The 21,083-nt window shown below is 39.6% G+C and overlaps 1 protein-coding gene across 2 annotated transcripts in view; it reads left to right on the plus strand.

Moving 5' to 3' along the window:
- Window positions 1-21,083, plus strand: part of LOC124118011 (hemicentin-1-like) — a 208,306-nt gene that overhangs the window by 27,448 nt on the left and 159,775 nt on the right. For both annotated transcript variants that reach the window (XM_048386729.1, XM_048386730.1), the window contains exon 4: window positions 14,406-14,429. In XM_048386729.1, coding sequence (XP_048242686.1) covers window positions 14,406-14,429 — 24 coding nt within the window. The remainder of the gene's footprint in view (window positions 1-14,405; window positions 14,430-21,083) is intronic.

Raw genomic sequence — 21,083 nt, forward strand, 5'->3', positions numbered from 1 at the left:
TATTTGCTGATACAGTTGGTTACTTGCACACAATTAATGCTCCAGCAACAGAAATGGCAACTGTCCAAGAAACTCTGCATCAATCTCTTGCTGCACAATCATATCTACAGCTTCAGAATATTGCAGTTGTTTTCGACCAGGCACTGTATTCAAAAGCTACAGAAATCGTGTGGAAAGATCCTGACAAGTTTAAAGGTATTGTATTGATGATGGGAAACTTTCACACAATTTGCAATTTCATGTCAGCAATTGGAAAAAGGTTTGGTGATGCGGGACTTCGTGACCTTGCAGTAGAATCCGGAGTCATTGCTGAAGGATCTATCAGTTAGGTACTGGGGGGAAAACAGTATAATCGAGCAGTCCGTTTGCATAAGCTGGTATATGAAGCATTGATGAGGCTAGCATGGAATGGATTTATGGAATGGCTTGACATCCATCGTCCTGAAAGCCTAGCAAAGCTGTGTGATGCGAAAATCCAAATAGGCCAGCTTCATCAGACCATTTGTCATGAATCACATGATGATGTATTGAGGGATGAATCATACAAGAAAATTTCTGAAATGTTCAACAGTCACCTAAATGTCTTGTGCCATGAAAGAGGTCAACTCTCAGCCTTTTGGATGACTTACGTTGACATGGTGGATGTTCTGCTTCGCCTACTTCGTGCTGACAGAGAAGAAGACTGGCATCTTCATCTTGCTTGCATCAGAAATGTCATACCTTGGTGCTTTGCAATGAACAAAAACAACTATGCATGGTTACTTCCTGTGTACTTTGCTCAGATACTCGGTTAAAGGAGACAAGCCCTGGATGTATGAGCACTTTCGCAACAAGTGTTTCTCTGTTCAACTGAGGAAAATGAATCCCTTTGGCAGTATTGCAGTTGATCAGACCACAGAAGAAACTGTAAACAAAGACACCCAAACTGCTGGTGGGACACGAGGGTTCAGTCTCAAGCCAGGGACCGTGTCACGCTACTATCTCACTGCTGAACACAGAGCAGCTGCATTGAGACAACTACGTGAACAAATTTCAGTGCAGTCACCTTCCCTTAGCCATTCAGACCTGGACAGGCCACGCATTCGTAGAGATGAATCTGACATCAGATCATTAGTTGATACATTAGAGAACTGGACAAACCCGCTTTCTGAAGACTCAGATTTTGTTTGCATATCCATTGAAGCAGTGTTCCATGTACAGGGAACAGTCAATAAAGTCAGCTGAGCATCTGAATCGAGGTTCAACTGAAGGCATTATCTTCACGCAGATAAGAGAAGGACACAAACTGAAAAACTGGAGACGACTTCTTGCATGTACCGAGAGTAAGAACAACCTCACTAGATTTCTGGCACAGAGTTGGAAAGAGCTAAGGCGATGTGGACAGCTCGGTAACAAAACTATGTTTGTTACACATGGAAATATGTGCATTCAGACCTGGTTCTTGTCACAGATGACACAGATGTGCTAGTTATCTGTCTTGTCCTCAGCACAAAGATCAACAGCAGAATCATTATCAGACGAGGTACAAAAGCTCGTTTGAGGCTTGTGGACATAACAAAACATGCTGAAGCTTTAGGGAGTGAAGCTTACACAGCATTATTGGGGCTACATGCATGGACTGAATGTGACTCTCTGAGTGCATTGGCTGGCCACGGCAAGCTGAGGGCTCTAAAACTGCTTCTAAGAGATGAAACTTTCAGAAAGGCTTTTGGAGATCTTGGTACTGAGTGGCATCTTTCTCCTGAAGTGTTTAAGATCATCCACTCCTTTACCTGTCAGCTATGTTGCAGCAACACAAAGGTAAACAAGGTCAATGAGCTGCGTTACCAGATATTTCGAGGTAGAGGCGGGGATGTTGAATCTGGACAGCTCCCACCATGTAAAGATGCGCTTCTCCAGCACACCCTCCGTGCTAATTACCAGTCAGCAGTTTGGAGGAGGAGCCTTGAAAATTCTCCACACTTACCAGATCCCTCTGCAGGCCATGGTTGGGAAATAAACGACACAGGAAATCTGGCAATCCAGAAGTGGTCCTTGGTTTGATGTCATGCAGATGTTCTCGTACTTGTCGACCACGTGAGTGCACATGTACATTAAATGGTCTTAAATGTACCTCTGCCTGCAAGTTGTCACCCTGCTCCAACATGGATGACAATGATGAAGAGATCAAGATGCAGAAGACTCAAGCGATGAAGATGACTGAATTGACAGTTGGATGTGTATCACACAGCAGGTTTTGGGACAGGATATAAGACATCCTCATTGTTGAAATGTCTATTATATTTATAGACATTTTCTTGAAACTGTTACAAGTACTGGCCACAATGTTAATGTCAATGGCATAAAACTCCAGCAAACAGTCTCCTCTTTAATATGGTGAGTTGATATTATTAGATGCTGATTTTTAAGAAGTAGAAGATTTGTGAAGTAGAAGGACAGTGGTGGCTTTTGAATTATGAACAAGTTATATTTAATTGCAGAAGGGTCATGTGGGAATGAAAGTGGAATTTTGTTTATATGTATACATTTGATGTTATTATTAAACACATATAAATGTAATATCACAATGTGTACATTTTAACTTTAAACACTTAAGATTCTTGGAAATTTAGCTAGGAAATATAAAAATAAGTTTTGGTTGCAATATGTACGACTTTCTTAATTTTTTAATTATCTGTGAAAAAGTGCACTATATTTAAAAATGGCTGCTTATGTTTATGCACTAGCGTGTTTTAACTTCCAAATGGTATTTTATATATGAAAATACATTAGACAATTTTTATCTATCATAAGTTGTCAATTATTACTCAACAACGTTGCATTGGAAAGAAAAGATGTAAGTAAAATGTTAAAAAAGGGTCATTTCTTATATAATTTCATCATTAACTCAAAATTTATAACTCAATGATATACAAAAAGCATAACAGAATGTGTGCAATGTAGTGCTGAAACAATATCAGTAAATAAAAGTTGTCTGAAATTAATAAATTCTGTGTTATAAGCTTATTTCTGAAATCTGTAGAAAAAGTAAAAAATGGCCGCCATCTTGGAAAATGGCCGCCAAAATCGTATTTAGCTGGGCATCTGAAATGTCCATCACATGAAATTATACAGTTGAGACATCAAGCTAGCTGAAAATCATATTGGTAATTTGTCCCTCCGTTTGGTAGTCAAATTTTCTCTGGCTCATGGACTATTGTTTGAAATCTAAATGTCCAATAATTCATATCATTGGCAAGTACATGACCTAACAGTGATAGACATATGACATTTATGTTGAAGTACACATTCACTGCGAATCTTCCGTGAGTTATATTTTTCCGATAAAAAATCCCGATGAAATTGTGCGTGTTTTTTACGTCAAAACAAAATTGACGGAAGTAGTCGTGATTAATTCATACGCAGACTGTTTTAAATATTATGTCACAATACGAATGACAGTTTGGAGTGTATATCTTGAAGAAATCCCGGTTTCGTCAAGGTATGTTTCAGTGACCGTGCTCTTTTATCAGTGATAAAAACAACTTTGGGGTAATTGACATCATACATTTTCAAAGGAAAAAATGTGAAAGATCGCTAAACAGCCATAACAATACTCGGGCTAAATATCGGGCATCTTTATTATTTCTTAATAATTAACAAAATTATACAAACATTATACCACCCAAGAGTAAGTACATGTAGATTCAATCGAAATTGTTGAAACGTTTTCATGGGCAGCAAATCTATTCAACAAACCTATTTTCGATCACTCGCAACTCGGGCGCCATATGTCATTGTTTCACTATGACCACCAGAAAACATACATCCTCGTCTCAGCTAGTATTTCGCACTTGGCTGCCTTACTTAGACCTTTGCTAATATACTTGTATGGCCAGTCCATGAAATACCACTTTTTCTTTCATTTATTCATTTCATTTATAAATACGACTTTAGAAGTGTATTTACACCTAGCTAGGTATGTACACGTACATTCAAGGACATAGTTTATTTCTACTTGTTTCCCATTCCATCCTATTCTACTAAAGGAAAAGTTTGAAATAGATCATGATCGTAGGTCAATGAAAGTAATGGAATTATTTGTCATAAAGGGAAAAATACATTCTTGGTATTGAACTTCGAAAATTTAGCCAGCAAAATGTTTAATATAAATGTTTTTCAGTTATTATGTCTTTCCTTTTTTCTTAATTTTGGCCTAGCTAAACTACAGCTTGGAGGGAAGATATACAAATTAAAATGGTGAAAAAAGAACCACAAGAATGCATTGATTTTGCTCTCAGACAAATATATATTTTAAAAAAAATTCTATTTCATACTTAGGATACAAAACAAAGTAATTACTACTATGTCACTGATCGAAGTCTGGTAATTTAGATAATGCAGAGTGAAAAAAGACATAAATAAAACTATATAAAACATCAAAACGAAATCACATTTACACTGAAAACATTTTGTCTTTCAGAAATCGATTATCTATATATTGTGAGTAGATCTAAGTACTTTTACTGTTGATGTTATAAATTGAACCATTCGAGATTCTAATAGATGAAGCTAAAATATTAAAAATCTAGGTTGTTAAATATTGGATCAATTTTGACAGCTTTCTCACTGTAAAAAATACATTCCCTTACTCAATTATTTTTTGGGAATATCAAGCCTTCAAACCGATATGAAAAGCACATGTCAACATACCAAAATTAGAAAACTGCGCCAAATATTCTAACACTGTTAGTCAAATGATAAGCGGCCTCATTCACTCGTCGGTCGCCGTAGACATTTTCCAATCGTGATGTACTAGATATGCTTTCTAGTTCAGTCAAAGAGAATATTGGTATTTGGAAAATGAAACCAGGTGTATCTATTATACTACCACAACATTAGATCAGCTGTTTCATGTGACGTCATCCACGTCACAACACGCGAGGTCAAATGACGCGCACCTGTCCAGACGACAAATTCACAGCGGCGGGAAATCACCGACCAGTAGTATAAAAGTAATACCTCAAGCACCTTCCGTGGAAGGTGCCCTATGAATATTCATGAGCCTAATGTTATGCTAATAGACATGCATGACGTCACAATAAGAACGGCGTCATTATGCATGAATGTTAAGAATGTGAAGAATGCGGCCTTTGTTAAAAATGTCATAGTTGAGGAATTCTTTAGGAATGCCAGCTGTTTGGAATTTTTGAGGAATGCCAGCTTTGTGGTATGTAGTCGGGGTAGATACCTTTAGATGTATACTAGAATGATCGTCAACAAATTGAATGTCACCCTATCGTGAAAGAATGAAACAGACCTCGATCTCTTGATATAGCTACTCAATGAATACTAGTATGTCGTCATCGAGACAAAGAGGAGAATGTACGAGTTCATTCACCATTTGATCATCACAGTCGACTGCGAGGAAATATATATTTATTGCTTTGTCTTACAAAATACAGACGTACCTTTCATCTGATTCAACCAATACCATCAATCATTTTCACTAGAATAAGTGAATAAAAAATAGTATAGTTTTATAAAAAAAAATCCTCTACTTTAAAGTAGTAAGAAAACTAGTATATGGTCAGAACAAGGCCCAAACCCTCCCTTTGTGGTAATAGGAATGTCTGGAATGTGGGGAATGGTATGGCACGTCTGGTCTATTATGGAATGTCTGGAATGCTGTTGAATGTCTGGAATCGTATGGTACGTCTGCTCTGTTATGGAATGTTGAGAATGAGTATTGGCATGTCTGGAATGTTGTAGAATGTCTAGAATCGTATGGTACGTCTGCTCTGTTATGCTCGGAATGTTGAGAATGGGTATGGAACGTCTGAAATGTTATATCACGTCTGGTCTTTTATGTTGTAGAATGTCTGGAGTGTCTACAATGTTCTAATGCACCTGATTTATTATAGAAAATCGCGAATGTGTATCCCCAGTTTCATTACACAGATATATTCAACAAAAGCTATGTGCTTGAAGAAAACGTAAACCTCGTCATAAGCTGATGAAGAGATCGAGCTGTTATCTAAGTATTTGTCTATCATCTTCCTTTTCCATCACATGCAACACTGACCCCTATCTCAACGACCATAAGGCTGAATCTCTCCTACGTTACGGTAAAGCATCATTGTCTTGACTGTTAGCCTAGATACACCCCCTACACATAAGTGTACACAGCGTCCTTGGGTTCGTCCCTTTCTCTCCCATCACCCCCTTAAACAGTATCTTGTGATCAGACAATCAGTCAAAACATGACCTCGTTTGTAACTCCTTTTTGCCGCGATAGTCAAGCCACAGTTGCGGACATTTTCCACGACCTCTCGGGGAATCATCGACTTTATCTATTATGCCATATTTAAACGTCGACAAGCCTCTCTCGTTATTCAATCACTGATTCGCGCTTGGGAGTAGAAGCAATATTTTTCTTTCACATCTTTGGATTATTTTATATTTCCTGTTACAGTGTGCGTGTACACGTTTTTTCATTAAAAAGCAGCTTGTTCGTTGTTGAACATCACTTGAACGCTCACGCTATACAGCTGATGGGTCGTTAAGTACGTATTCAATCGCCGAGGTAGAATCGACTTTTTCGTCTCGTTTCGAAGTAAACATACTACTGCGACGGTCGAACATTGAAATATACTATGATTAAAAGTTAACGATCAGTCCAGTTTGGTTCTTGGCTTAGTATGGAAGCAATATTCACCGTCTTCTGTTCAGATTCATGTTGACTTCCTGTTTTTGTAACTGAACGAAAATTGTACAACATGTCATCTCCCGATGGAAAGTGCGCCCGAGATTTATTGGTGAGATCTGACGTTACTCGCCAAGTCGCTGACGAACGCAAAAGAGGCATATGTATCAGACCCTTTCACAGGGAGGACGCTCTAGTCGGAACACTGGTTGGTTTACTGATGTTAGCAATCACCATTTTGACCATCGTTAATGCGGTTACTATTTCGAATTGGAAAAATAAAACTTCACAGCAAATAGATAGTGAACTATTTTTTGACGACCCACCTATTAAACCAACCCTCAGTCTGCAGACGATCAACTCTTATTCACAGTGCTCGAACACATAGTTTGTCTTATCCTATTCAACACGAGCTGTCGTTTGTCGTAGCGAAAATCGCACCGTACTTGACGTGAGACAGTTTCTGAATGAAAAACCAACAACAAAAGGTATAACGCTTACTCAGGGCGAATGGAAAATGATGTTACGTCTGAAACCTTTCATCCGTGCACAAATCAGAACCATGAATGAACGGACAATGAATAAACGAACACTGTCTGAATGATCTCCACGAACAATTTATAATTACATATTTAGGTTATCAACAATGGACTAAAAGACGATGAAAAGAAGAAGAAAGTACTCGAAGTTTACTACCTTCATCAATGAAAACATACATGTCATAGAATATAGCGTGCGCACAGAGTTGTAGTTGTTTACACGAATAAAATACTTTCATGTAATGATAGCAGAAATTGCTTGAATGGTTACGCGAAAGCCGAAGGTCCTAAGGAGTCCTAAGGAGCGGAAAACGACACCATTAAATTATCACATCAATACGCTACATGAGGGTGGAGGTGGTGTCGATATAAGATTATGTCATACGTTGAAATATGCTATGTTTTATAGTTGAAAAGTCATTTGTTTCTGATTCTCTGTGAACGATTGTTTACATGGATAAAATATGCTGTTTATCACTCTCTGATTTGTTTTGTCCTCATTGCTTATTGTTCTTAGATATCGTTAGTTTATCTTAACAGGTATTATGTTGAGACGAATGTCGCTCTCTCACAGTTGAATCGTGGCTACAGACACAGCACATTCCTAGTTGGATAAGGCTTTAGAAATGATTCTTTTAACCGTCGTAATCCATGATTCAACCAATACCATCAATCATTTTCACTAGAATTAATAAATAAAAAATAGTATAGTTTAAAAAATAGTATATTTAAAAAAAAATATTTCTGTACTTTATTCACGCCATGATATATTTTGTTGTAAAAAAGTCAGTCTTATTCTTATTTTCAATCTTAATTTCCAACTCTGAAAGATTTCCTTCGCTCATATCGTACAGACACAGCACATTCCTTGTTAGATAAGGCTTTAGAAATTATTCTTTTAACCGTCGTAATCCATGATTCAACCAATACCATCAATCATTTTCACTTGACTTAATGAATAGAAAATATTATAGTTTTAAAAAAAACATTTCTCTTCTTTATTCACGCTGTGAAATATTTCGTTGTAAAAAGTCAGTCATATTCTTATTTTCAATCTTAATTTCCAACTCTGAAAGATTTCTTTCGCTCAAATCGTGCCCTAAGTTTCCCATCTAAACCCTGAATCCGACCATACACGTTCTTTTTTAATTATATCTAGTTCACATCACATATTATTCACCGAACATAAACTAAACCAAATTAAAAACTTCACATTCCTAAAATTTTAACATTTTGACCAGTTATCATTGTGGGCCCTAATGTGGATTTAAACAGTAATGGCCACGTATTGTCTTCAGATAACACCCGTTTTTGTGCAGGTGAATCGATCAAAATCATGTGCACAGCACTATAGTGGCAAAAGTGCTTTTTCACGTGCAACTGGTCACGTGGCCATAATACCGCACGTGTTTTTAGCCATACTTGTTAGCAGTCATTAACAAAAAAAGAAAAACACAAGAAAACAAAAGTCTTTACGGCTATTTGTCATGCCACGCCTTTCAAATGTGCAACGTGAACGTGCCATCGGCATGTTGCAGACGGGAACGTCCGTAGCTGAAGTCGCAAGGACGATGGGTTGTAGTCGACGGACTGTTTATGATTTACAGACGCGTCTACAGCAAAGGGTACCACCGCTGGTCGCCCTCGGCCAGGTCGACCACGTGTGACGTCACATGCAGAGGATCGTCAGATTGTCTTACGTCACCTCCGTAACCGATTTTTGACGGCTACATCAACCAGAAATGAACTGTTTAGGGGTAGACTGAGTGCGCTAACTGTTCGAAACCGTCTGAGAACTGCTCACCTTCAAGCACGACGGCCATACTGCGGGCCGATTCAGACTCAATTACACAGACGTCAACGTCAATTGTGGGCACAGCGACACTTACGATGGACTCAGAGGAATTGGAATCAAGTCGTCTTCGGTGATGAATCCCGATTTAATCTTCAATTTGTTGATGGTAGGGCGAGGGTGCGGAGGCGCCGTCATGAACGTTACGGCCAGTGTTGTGTACAGGAAGTTGACAGATTTCGAGGCGGGAGTGTCATGGTGTGGGGTGCTTTCTGTGGCAATGCACGTTCCAGGCTTCTTGCCATCCGTGGCAAACTCAACGCTGCTGCTTACCGCGACCAGGTACTGGCACCAGAACTTCTGCCTTTTATGGCAGCAAATTGACCCGGTTTGATCTTCCAACACGACAATGCCAGACCCCACACAGCAATTTTGACATGGAATTTCCTTCAGAATGCGGGAGTCAACGTCATGGACTGGCCGTCAAGGTCTCCCGTCTGAGATGCTCTTGGCAGAAGTCTGCGCACTCTCCAGAACCAATCACAGAATTTGCAAGATCTTGGCACCATTTTGCAGCAACAATGGCGTCGTCTTCCCAATCATGTGTTCACAAGCATCACAAGGTCCATGCGGAGGCGTTGTGTGGCAGTTGTCAACGCACATGGTGGCCTTACACGCTACTGAACTTGTATGCCATCAGATTCTCGTGCTTGGGACTTATGATTTAAACTGTTGATGTTATTACCGAATACCGTAGGTACTTGGAACAAATTATGGTTACCACCGTTAATTAAAATCCTTCTTTGGACACTAATGATTAAAAATTACCTTCTCTGATACATTTTTCCGTTGTATATCATATATGGGATTACTTTTAAAAATGTGAAGTTTTTAATTTGACTCAGTATATTTCAGCAAACCAACCACAGCGCCATTATCACAGTTTAAATGAAAGGAAAAACAAATCGAAATCGAAGTTAACAGCACAGCGTATCCATAAGCGGTTAACCCAAATACAAAAAAGGTATTGCTGTCATCATTGTAGAAGTTATGTTGATGTTTTTAGTAGTTGCATTATGTTTGTATCGCGTGTACCATCGACAGAAACGGGGGCCGAGATACCACATATGTGGAACCGACCTTGACACAATTTGTTTACAATATGGCGTCGACTCACGTTAGATGTCGTGGCCACACTTTTGAAATCTTCATTTGCGACAAAATGTGAAACGATTATAGCTATCTTCCATATCTTTGATTTGAATATTGTCTGTAAATCAGCATCATAAACAAAAAGACAATCTGCACTGTCGTTTCGTCTCTAGCGCCGTGCTAAATCGCCATGACACACAGTCGATAAGCATATGCAATACTTGAACAAAAAACTTCCGTGGCCGACTAAACGTTAGTACTCTTGTCCCCACTGTACAGTTATTGGCATAAGTAAATCTTTCTGACCAGTCCGATCAGATTTCTTTTTCAAATTGTCTGTCTGATATAATAATAGTAATGTGTATGTGACATGGGTGCATAATAAAAAATTGCCTTCATTCGCATGAAGTTCAACATGGCAGAAAAAGATCGAGAAGCGCGGTTACCACTTTACTAATCTCGCCATATTTCGCAATCCGTAGCTCTGCATAAAACAAGTGTTACACGATATTAACGCTGAGATGATTAGAGTAATGATGGTTATAATTTCATTCAATGAACGTCATAAATGTAATGGAAATATACACTGTCGTTTTCTCATGTGTACCGACCAGTCCGCCATTACCGATAGTCGATAAATATATACAAAACGTGTAAATAAACTTGTTCGTAAAGGAATGAACAGAAATTTATACTACACACAATAATTATGGGAACACCCCTAAATTGTATAGCCATGTATAAAACCTAACGTGGCTTGGTCATTTATGAACTTCAGTAAATGCAACTTTTTGTGCAACAAATTGATTAAATGCTAAAACAGGAAAAGACTTGGGTGCAGAAAGACTCCCTCGCCATGTCAGATTCAAACACCAAAACACAACAACCTAGTGCATGTGAAAGTCAGAATTCCCATGCAGTTGGTGGCAACTTTTCTTTATAAAGAAGCTTCAGACACTGTGAAGTTACACATTTCCTTAAACATGCCCCAGCGAAGACCGTTAAGCATTCACGACAGGAGTAGGGCCACAGCGTGGCTACAGGATGGTGCATCCATAAGGTATGTTGACGTCGTCTTCAAGTGTCACCGTCTGTCATTCACAGACTGAGGAAACGGTTCCAGACAACAGGGAGAGTGCAGGACAGACCGCGTTCTGGTAGACCCAGAGTAACATCTAGGGCAGATGAAGAAGCCAGTGCTTTGAGACTGCAACTCTGACAAACAACACACACCAACGTAAGCGTATCGACCATCAGGAACCGCCTCAGAGCTGCTCATTTAAGGTCACGTCGTCCAGCTGTACGTCCTCATCTTCGTCCTCATCACCGAGCTGCAAGACTTGCCTGGGCCAGGGCACATTTGAGATGGGATAATCAACAATGGTCCAGAGTTCTCTTCATTGACGAGTCCCGTTTCTGTCTTGAGCATAATGCTGGAAGGGTAAGGGTTATGAGACGTCCTGGAGAACGTTATGATGATGCCACTGTACGAGAAAGAAACAGGTGGCTCTGTGATGGTATGGGGAGGCTTCAGTTTGCATCACCGAACACCTCTCTATCTTGTTCAAGGCAATGTGAATGGAGTGAGGTATCGTGACGAGATTTTGCGCCCTCTTGTCCTACCACAGTTGAACAACATTGGTCCAGGGGCAATCCTGCAAGATGACAATGCCAGACCACATCGGGCTAGAGTCGTTAGAGACTTCCTGCAAGAGAACAATGTGACTGTGATGAAGTGACCAGCATATTCACCAGATGGCTCCAATTGAGCATCTTTGGGATGTTCTGGAACGACGTGTCAGGGACAATCATGGAGTTGCACCAGCTCTTCAGGTTCAGTGGCTCCAAATGGAATGGCAGGCGATTCCACAGGTTACCCTTCGTACCCTTGCAAGATCCATGAGGCGAAGATGCACCGAATGCATCAATCAACGTGGAGGACACATTAGCTGTTGACATTGTGATTTCCATTTTGACCACCAATTTCATATTCGACTTGTTCGTGTGTGCTTTTCAATGACACCTACCTGTAAATGTTATTGTTTTGAAGCTTGATAATCTGCTAATGCACAATTGTAATGATACGATCACATATCATTAAATGTTCCTTTTTATAACAGACTATTTTGGTGTTCCCATAATATTTTGGTGTAGTATATTTACGTGAATAAGTATACAGTTGTGAGAAACATGTCTTTCTGACCACTCTGGTCATATTATTTCTTATGAACAAGGATTTTATTTGAAAATATTTACGTGTATGTGACATGGGTGCATATAAAAATTCGCAGTCATTCGCTTGGTGTTCAAACATGGCAGAGAAAGGCCGAGAAGCGCGGTAGCCACTTTACTAATCTCTCTATATTTCGTAATCCGTCGCATTGGATACCGTATGAGTTGCACGATGTTAAAGCTAAGATGATTGGGGTGATGATGGTTATAATTTTGACTTTGTGCACTCAGTGTTTGATATCTAAATTCACGGTTTAAAAAGGGCATTTTCTCGGGACCATATATGGTCCCTTGGCATTATGCGGGCGTGAAAAGTGAGGGACCATATATGGTCCCGTGGCACCAAGAGGGTTAAAGCAATTAAAGGAGAATTGGCTTCATGGTAGGCCTGAAATCAGTTTGCTGGAGTATGTTTCATCATTTCGGGCATGGATTCCTAAATATTGTGAAGTTGCTTGAGATGTCTTGAAGGAATACCTGGACAAAATGAAAGTACATCATGACTTAAGTCTCAAGAGAGAAATTTCAGTTCTCTATTTAGTGTTATAACCAATCCCTGGTCAACCATTACGTGCTAGGTATCAAGGTACAAACGTTATTGTACAAACACCAGGCCGTCGTTATAAGACATTTTTTTCCAGTTCAATATGACTAAAAAACATCACGAAAGAAATGACAATGTACCTACGCAGTCTGTTTCAACTGTAGACATTGTATCCGATTGTGATACTGAAGAGAATTGTGACTTTGTAAAGTTTGATTGCATTGATGACTATGCCTAACTAATCATTATGCTTCAAAGTGAGATTGACCAATCAGAGAGCAGAACTACTAACCCCAAATGAGACCGCATACCGTCAGTAACAGCCATTTTTGATTTTCCGACATCCACCTCACATATTTCACATGACAATTCTGGTACAGAAATTCGTTAATCGACACTGTTGTGTGTTTTAATATCATGAACTGTGATCTTCAAAAACATTATTTTTTAAAGGAACAACGTTCGTGACTTTATTGATAAACACAATAGAGAGAAAAAGCCCACAACGGAGGGCTCGGTCCTTCGTCGGGCAGTTAATGGAAGACCTCGGGCTTCTGCAAATCATAATGCCCTGAAAAATAGCGTGACCCTTATACAAGTGTAAAGTTGTCTTTAGTTGCCGTATACGGTGTCATAATAGGTTAGCAGAACAATCAGGATCATTTATGCAAAAAGGTTTCTCTCTGCCTTCAGTATCACCTCACGTCCCTTTGTTTCATGTACTTTTTTCACTTTCATGACACTGAATTTCTTGATTTGTTTGTTGTTTAACGCCGCGCTCAGCAATATTCCAGCTATATGACGGCGGTCTGTAAAAAATCGTGTCTGGACCAGACAACCCAGTGATTGACATCAAATAATCTCCTGATGACTCTTGTTTGGCAGGTTTTTAAAAAAGATAAACTTTTTCTCATTAACATATGGCTAAAATATTGCTGACGAATTTTATGACTTCCTGAAAACTAAGGCTATGCCATCCCATGTAAGAGCCTCCAAGAGAGATTTTCGCACTTATTGAAAGTTTGGAAGTATTGCAACCTTTAGTATCATAGCAGACTTTGGATGACATCATAAATCTAATCACCAAACCACTCAACTTTTGAACTGCAATGAAGAACAGGAAGTGGTGCAACATCTGGTGTTGATCCAATGAAAAATATAAATTCTGACATCAACATGATCAATTACAAGCTTTGTGACTTTGAGCCTTAATAAGGTTGGCATAAAATGGTACTTGATGCTGGATGATCCATTTAAATAATTCATCACGAAAATCTGTTTTTATAAAGTAAACATTCTTAACGAACTGTACACTAGACTTCCCCGTATTGGCAGGCAAAGCCATTATATGGCTAGCTTGTTATCTGATCCTCTAAAAAAAATGACCATGTGCGAGATTTGTTAAAACATACAACTTTATATAATTGAAAACAAATGGATTAATTGTCTTTGTCTTTACAGCTGCAAGTGCGCAGGGTATAGAACGTAAGTACGTTTCAATCCATCCATTTCTGTCAGCGTTTACATCATCTGTACTTTTTTAGGTTTCTATAGGTTCAGGTAATGTCAAACCTTAGAATCACTTTTTCCTGTTTCACTTAATTTCCATGGGAATTTTCTGCGATTAACCTTTGTATTCACAATCTTTGTTTTTGAAGGTTTGAAAAAAGTCAGTTGTTTATTCATTTGTCTTTTGTACCTAAGTAGATACTGTTCACGTAAGTAAAAATATCTAAAAATATATGAAATATAAATGTTAATACAAAGTATTGAAACAAAGATAAGTGTTCCAAATGTTATATTTAGTATAACACTTTCTTGGTAAAGTAAAAATTCGAGTACTTTTGGGGGTTGAATCCCATCCGTGATTCGAACCCATACTGACAGAGTGAGGCACTTAATCGCCAGCACTCTGAGAGTTCCTAAACTAACTCGAGCCCATATTTCTATTGGTTATTTCTTTCGGATGGAAACTGAACAAGAAAACAGCCTTATCACTATCCCTCTCACACATTAGAATTTTGTTTGTTCATATACCAGAAATTCCTAGCATTTGAAACAGGTGGATGCCCAGTGCTACCAATATCAGGTCAGATATCAGCCTCAGAGGTCATTTCTCCTAAAACATAACACTGGTTTCAGGAGCTTGGTGAAACACACGGATGCAAGTTAGACATTTTCTCTTTCCCTTGAAATACTTTCTCTCCATTGGGCGGACTGATATTGGGAAATGGCATCTTTAGTGTCTGAACTAACATTAGCCTTCATCTCCATACTTTAACACACACACACACACACACACACACACACACACACACACACCCACCCCCATCTTGAATATGTCAAGAATTATTAATAATAAGAATATTAATCGCCCGGCTCGTCAGCGTCCGATGAAGACTGTACAGTTACAGTGCGAGCCCTTGTCTGCTTCCTTATTTATGTTAAAATGTTAATAGTTATGTCATTATGATACATTAATCAGAGTACATGCCAAAAAATGTGTCCATCTTTCATGTTTGATGTACATGTGTTAAACATGGATAGGCTGCATTACACCATCATGTGAGATATGTAGCTATCATTACCGGGAAACATAGCCCGTTGGCCAGGCCTGAAAAACAAGATTGTCGTTTTCACATTTTCCTGTATACCTTAAACCTTTTCTGTTGCATATAGTGGGTATGTGTACACAAATTCTATGAGTAGTAAGCTTGCCAGTGTTTGCGTGAATTTTCAGGGCGTCAAAATTGCATAAATTGAAGGAAAAATGCATAATTGACAAACTTGACTCTCATTACCTGTCCAAATTCTGTCTGATTACAATTAATATGTTCGGTTATCTGAATTTGGCAAACATTTTGTTTAACTGTTATTCAAAATCTCAGTGAAAACTTTGATAAAAATAAAGTTTTTACCTCATTTTCATGATATCAATCACTTGATTGTCTGGCCCAGACTCGAATATTTACAGACCGCCGTCATATAGCTGGAATATTGCTGAGTGCGGCGTTTAACAACAAACCAACCAATTCAACCAACCAATACCGACGTTAAACAACAAACCAACCAACCAACCCAAAAACCTATTTTGATGAAAACTGATTATTGAGATACGGTGGTTGATTATGTTAATGTAGTGGATGAGGTTGGTAATTGCAACAATGCCTTAAAATAACAAAATAGTAAAATCATAAAGGAAAATGATGTTTCAAGTTTTTCTATGAAAATCTATGGTGGCCATTTCGACCTCTTTTCAAAATCAAGATCGAAAAATCCTGTGATAAATTGATCCCTAACAATAAAACAAATGATATATTGAAAGCTACTTTGTCAAGTGGCACCAAATCACCCCGAAAGTCAGATTTCAATTAAGATGGACATAGTTTCACTCAAAATGGTAAATATACTGCTCTTTTGTCCGAGCATTTCTCAGGTATCAATTGAGTGAAAAAAGCACGTAGATACTTGTAGGGTTATGAAGCTTATAAAAATCACATCTCAGAGTCAAAGGCTGTGAAATGATGTCAGTGCTGGCATTCGTTCCTAGGTCATTAGAATGGGTTCCATGACATATTCAGTAGACTTCCACCCATACTTTCCTGGTGGTGTATTGTGACCCCGTCCTGAGCAGAACGCCATATGATACACTGGTGCTGACATCTGAGTAGATGTTGTGCTAGTGCTTCTTGTGTGGGTGGGAGTTTCTCTAGGTCTCCAACTCTGTGGAACATGTCACCTCTTTCTTCTGTTGGTTGCAACAAATCTGGCTGTGCAATAAAGGTCCGGTCGACCTCTTGCCATGGCTACTGAATTGGCTGTTATGTCACAACCTGTGACCTTATGGAATGCTGGTAGATCTGCTACAACATCTGGAGTGAGAGAGCGTACATCAACAACTGGTATGAATACCTGCACTCATCCATATCTGAGCAGAAAACCGATGTTTGTGATGTATCAACAGTTCTAACACTTAAGTGTCTCGGCTGTGAATGACTATACGGTCATATCCATTGCAGGAGGCATCCATGACATGGATCATCATTCGTGGTGCTGCCTCTTCATGTGTTGACAGTAGATTGGTTGATTAATCCACCCGTAATGATAATCTGATGGTTATGATGGAGATGCTGTGCCTATGTGAGCAATTCTGAGGTGAAAACTGTATCAAATTTTGCTTGTTCTCGTTTATTACAATAAAACTGGACCATGAAGCCGGCAGAAGAATGTCTCTTTCTTTGATTTTTTTTTTATGGATCAGACCTTTTTGTTCGAGTTGCAGATTTTACTGACTTTGCAACCTATTGGTCAAAGACGACATCGACACCAGTACAGGTTTCACTAAAGTTCTTCAGCACATTCCAGTTGAAAACATCAGCCAAATATCCTAGCTTTGCTTGGTTTACCAATAGCCTGTACAAGAGTCATGCAATTAACAACAATGCATGTTGTGTCATCAGTTGCTGGTAGCTTTTAAACAGCATGAGAATCTGCATGCAAATGTGATAATGCAGCTTTGTTGTACGAAGGTGGCCATCTATTGTTGCCAGGGAAGGTGGGGTCTGGGACAGCTCATGTGTTTGAAGATATGTCAGGTTTACTTCTTTTCCACTGTGGGCGGTACTCAGCAACCTTCTGAAAAAAATTCTTCCTTGCTCAAAGGTATTGAGTTGACTCCTTTGATACCTGCATGCTGTACAGTGTGGAACATGTATCGGGCATATTTTGTTGTATTGTGTCATGAATACTTATGGTAGCATTATCTGCCAATCGATTGTCAATGAACTCTAACAAAAGCAAACAACTAACAGTGACTGAGATACATCTCTTGGGATCACATCATTTGTAGATATCTGGATCAGATCACCTCTGTCCCGATTAACTGGGTTGACAGCACGAAGTGTGTCCATAATATTTTCAAAATCGTCTTCATCCCTGTTCAATCTGGCATGTGACTTTTCCTTTTGAGATTGGCAAGTGGTGCAGCCATCAAGCATACATCTTCTAGGAGTTCAATCATAGCATGTCCACATCCATCTGTCGAGTGCTGTTTTTATTCGGGTAATCTCTACTAAGCCACCACCTGATGAGCACATGCGATTTACCTGTTCTAGAGCCATGTAAGTTGATACCCAATTAAAGGATCCTTCAGCTTCTTTTACTACCAGCTTTAAATTCATGGTATACCTCTGGTGTAGTATGCTCAAGCTGCAGCATGACGATCAGGTATATTGTACCCAAGCTCTGTTCCAATACTTTCCCGTCATCATCTTCTCTGCAGTGCATTCACTGAGACGCCAGAATCGATCCACACGTGTCAGACCCGAATCGGCAAAATGTTGACCAACGGTTCCAAGATAGTTTATGGCTATGTGGAAACTACCCGATTGCATAACTTCATCAGAAAATTATCAGGCAAGAGTCATACAATGACCTTTGCTCCTCCGTAGAGTGCCTGATCGAATGTTACTACTGCACTTGTTTCATAAAGTTTTCTTGCAGTACAGTCATCATGGTATCCATCTCATGTGCAGGTGCTGGGATAATAGGCAGATATCCAGTGATAGTTTGAGTAGACTTGACCTTTGATACTGTCTGATTAAACCCAGTCCAAACAGGAACAGACTATCGACCTTGATGCTGATGTCTGCTGAGGATGAAAGCAATATTATTTTGTCTGTATGGCTGAGTTACATGTCCTGAGCCAAGGAAGAAGTCACCCTGAACGCTGCCTGGTATTCTTTGTGGGACGTGATTAGGAGGAACCTCTACTGTGGCTAGGTGATGAAATCCTTCAGGAACATAAGACATTACCTAGCTCCTAGCTATGAGGGCCTTTTGCCCCTGTTGAAATACTGCCATCTGAGTAACCTGGAAAGTTCCTTTGCCATCAAGCGTCTCTTCTATGATGTCGAGATTGTCTCCTGCAAACTTTACAAACACATTGTAATTGTCTTTGAAACTGTTGGGTTCTCAGGGAGGAACGACAAACGCGGGAGCAGGGAGACGAGCCTGCCACTTGACCGGCTGTTTATTCCGACTGTCGCATGTTACATAACAGCACGTGATTGCGCTTACCTGCAACTAATCGCATTACAAGAGCGGACATCTGTTGGCCTGTCATAATATTATACACTAGCTTGTTTAAAACTACTGCGTTTCAATTACAGATATAACATCCGCCCCTCCTAAATTTAAGTTACTTTGAAACCAAAATAATAATCTTTGATAAACAACATAGTCCACGGAACTTCATAAAGTATAAGTAACTTAACAATGTACACTGACTCTTGTAAAGTACTAATAACCCTGTGACTTGACAAGTCAGTCATAATGAAAACATTGTTAAAGTAGAAAGTGAAATTTAACTAAACTGAGCTTTTTTTTCGACACATAATAATACTGATAACCTGCTGAAGTATTATAGTCCTGATACAAGTAACTGTAATTCACAGCTAAATCAAATGCCACCTTGACACATAGTTCACTGCAAATGACAGTCACAGTTCACTCAAATGTCACTTTGACACAAAGTCCCTCAGATAAGACGGTTGCTGCTTCACTCTGGTTGAACGACGAAGTATGGGTGCTACAGGCGATGTCACTACCGGCGTTTCCTCCCCCGGTTCAGACATATCTGATACACTTGAAACATCCCCTTGGATACTTTCCTCATGGGAATCTACCTGTGATGTGTCAGGTAAGTCTGATTCATACTCCTTCCTTCGTGAAGACTGTGATTCTAGCGGAGTGTCTGAACGTTCAATCACGTCCCTTCGGGGTGAAGATAAAGACATCCTGCGTCTGACATGATCCACATGCCTTCTGACCAATCTTCCATCCGTTAACTTGATGATGTACGACAATGGACCAGTTACACTATCAACTTGTCCACTAATCCACTTTGGACCTGAAGCAAAGTTCTTAACCCACACCGAGTCATTCACTTGGAATGCCCTACATTTCGTTAGAGCTGACTGATCCACAAGTTTTCTCTGGTTCTTTTTCACCTTTGAGGCAAGGTTTGGAAACATCAAGTCCAATCGCGAACGCAATCTGCGTCCAAGAAACAACATTGAAGGTGATACACCAGTTGTAGACTGTGGTGTAATTCTATAAGAAAATAGTAACCTATGTAGTTGAGTTGCAACTGTGTCACCAGTTGTCTTCTTTAATCCATCTTTTATTATTTGAACCGCCCTTTCTGCTAAGCCATTCCCAGCCGGGTGATGAGGGGATGTTGTCACATGTTCAACTCCATTTCTGGACATAAATGTAGCAAATTCTTCCCCAACAAAAGCTGTAGCATTATCAGTTACAATAATTTCTGGTATGCCATAAGCTGCAAACATCCGACGCAGCTGGTTTATGGTAGCCTTTGCATTTGACGACGACATAGGTGCACATTCGATCCATTTGGAGTAGGCGTCAATCACTATAAGAAACATGCTACCCATGAATGGACCAGCATAATCCATATGCAGTCTTTGCCAAGGTTGAGAAGGATACTCCCAAGGGTGTAGGGGAGCTACACTCGGACAATTCCTGTCTTCCTGGCAGGAATCACAACTGTTTACTGTTACTTCTATGTCAGCATCTAGATGCGGCCACCAAACATAGCTTCGGGCCAAGCCCTTCATCCTGGTGATTCCTGGGTGGGACTGATGCAACTCTGACAATATGACAGATCTGAGTTTCAATGGAATGATGACCCTCGAACCTCTCAATAAGCATCCATCCATCACACTGAGTTCAGAACGAACTCTGTAGTACGGCTCATAGTGGTCATCCAACTTATCACGCTGTGGCCAACCTCGGATCACAAATTCTCGAACAATAGACAATGTTCGGTCCTTGCCAGTCTGGATACTTATGTCTTTAGACTTCAGAGGGCATGTGTCCAATTCCTGAAGCATTAAGACTGTCATGTCTTCCATAGGCTTCCCTGAGTCAGGCGCTGGCAACCTGCTCAATGCGTCTGCATTGGTATGCTGTGTACCTTTCCTGTGTACAATTTTATAGTCATATGCAGTCAACAACACTGACCATCTCTGAACTCTTGGAGACACCATCTGTGGCACTGGATTATTCTCATTGAATAATGACACCAACGGCTTGTGATCTGTCACGATCTGGAAA

This window comes from Haliotis rufescens, unplaced genomic scaffold (genome assembly GCF_023055435.1).
Source record: "Haliotis rufescens isolate VD_foot unplaced genomic scaffold, xgHalRufe1.0.p SCAF_10, whole genome shotgun sequence".
NCBI classification, from domain to species: Eukaryota; Metazoa; Mollusca; class Gastropoda; order Lepetellida; family Haliotidae; genus Haliotis; species Haliotis rufescens.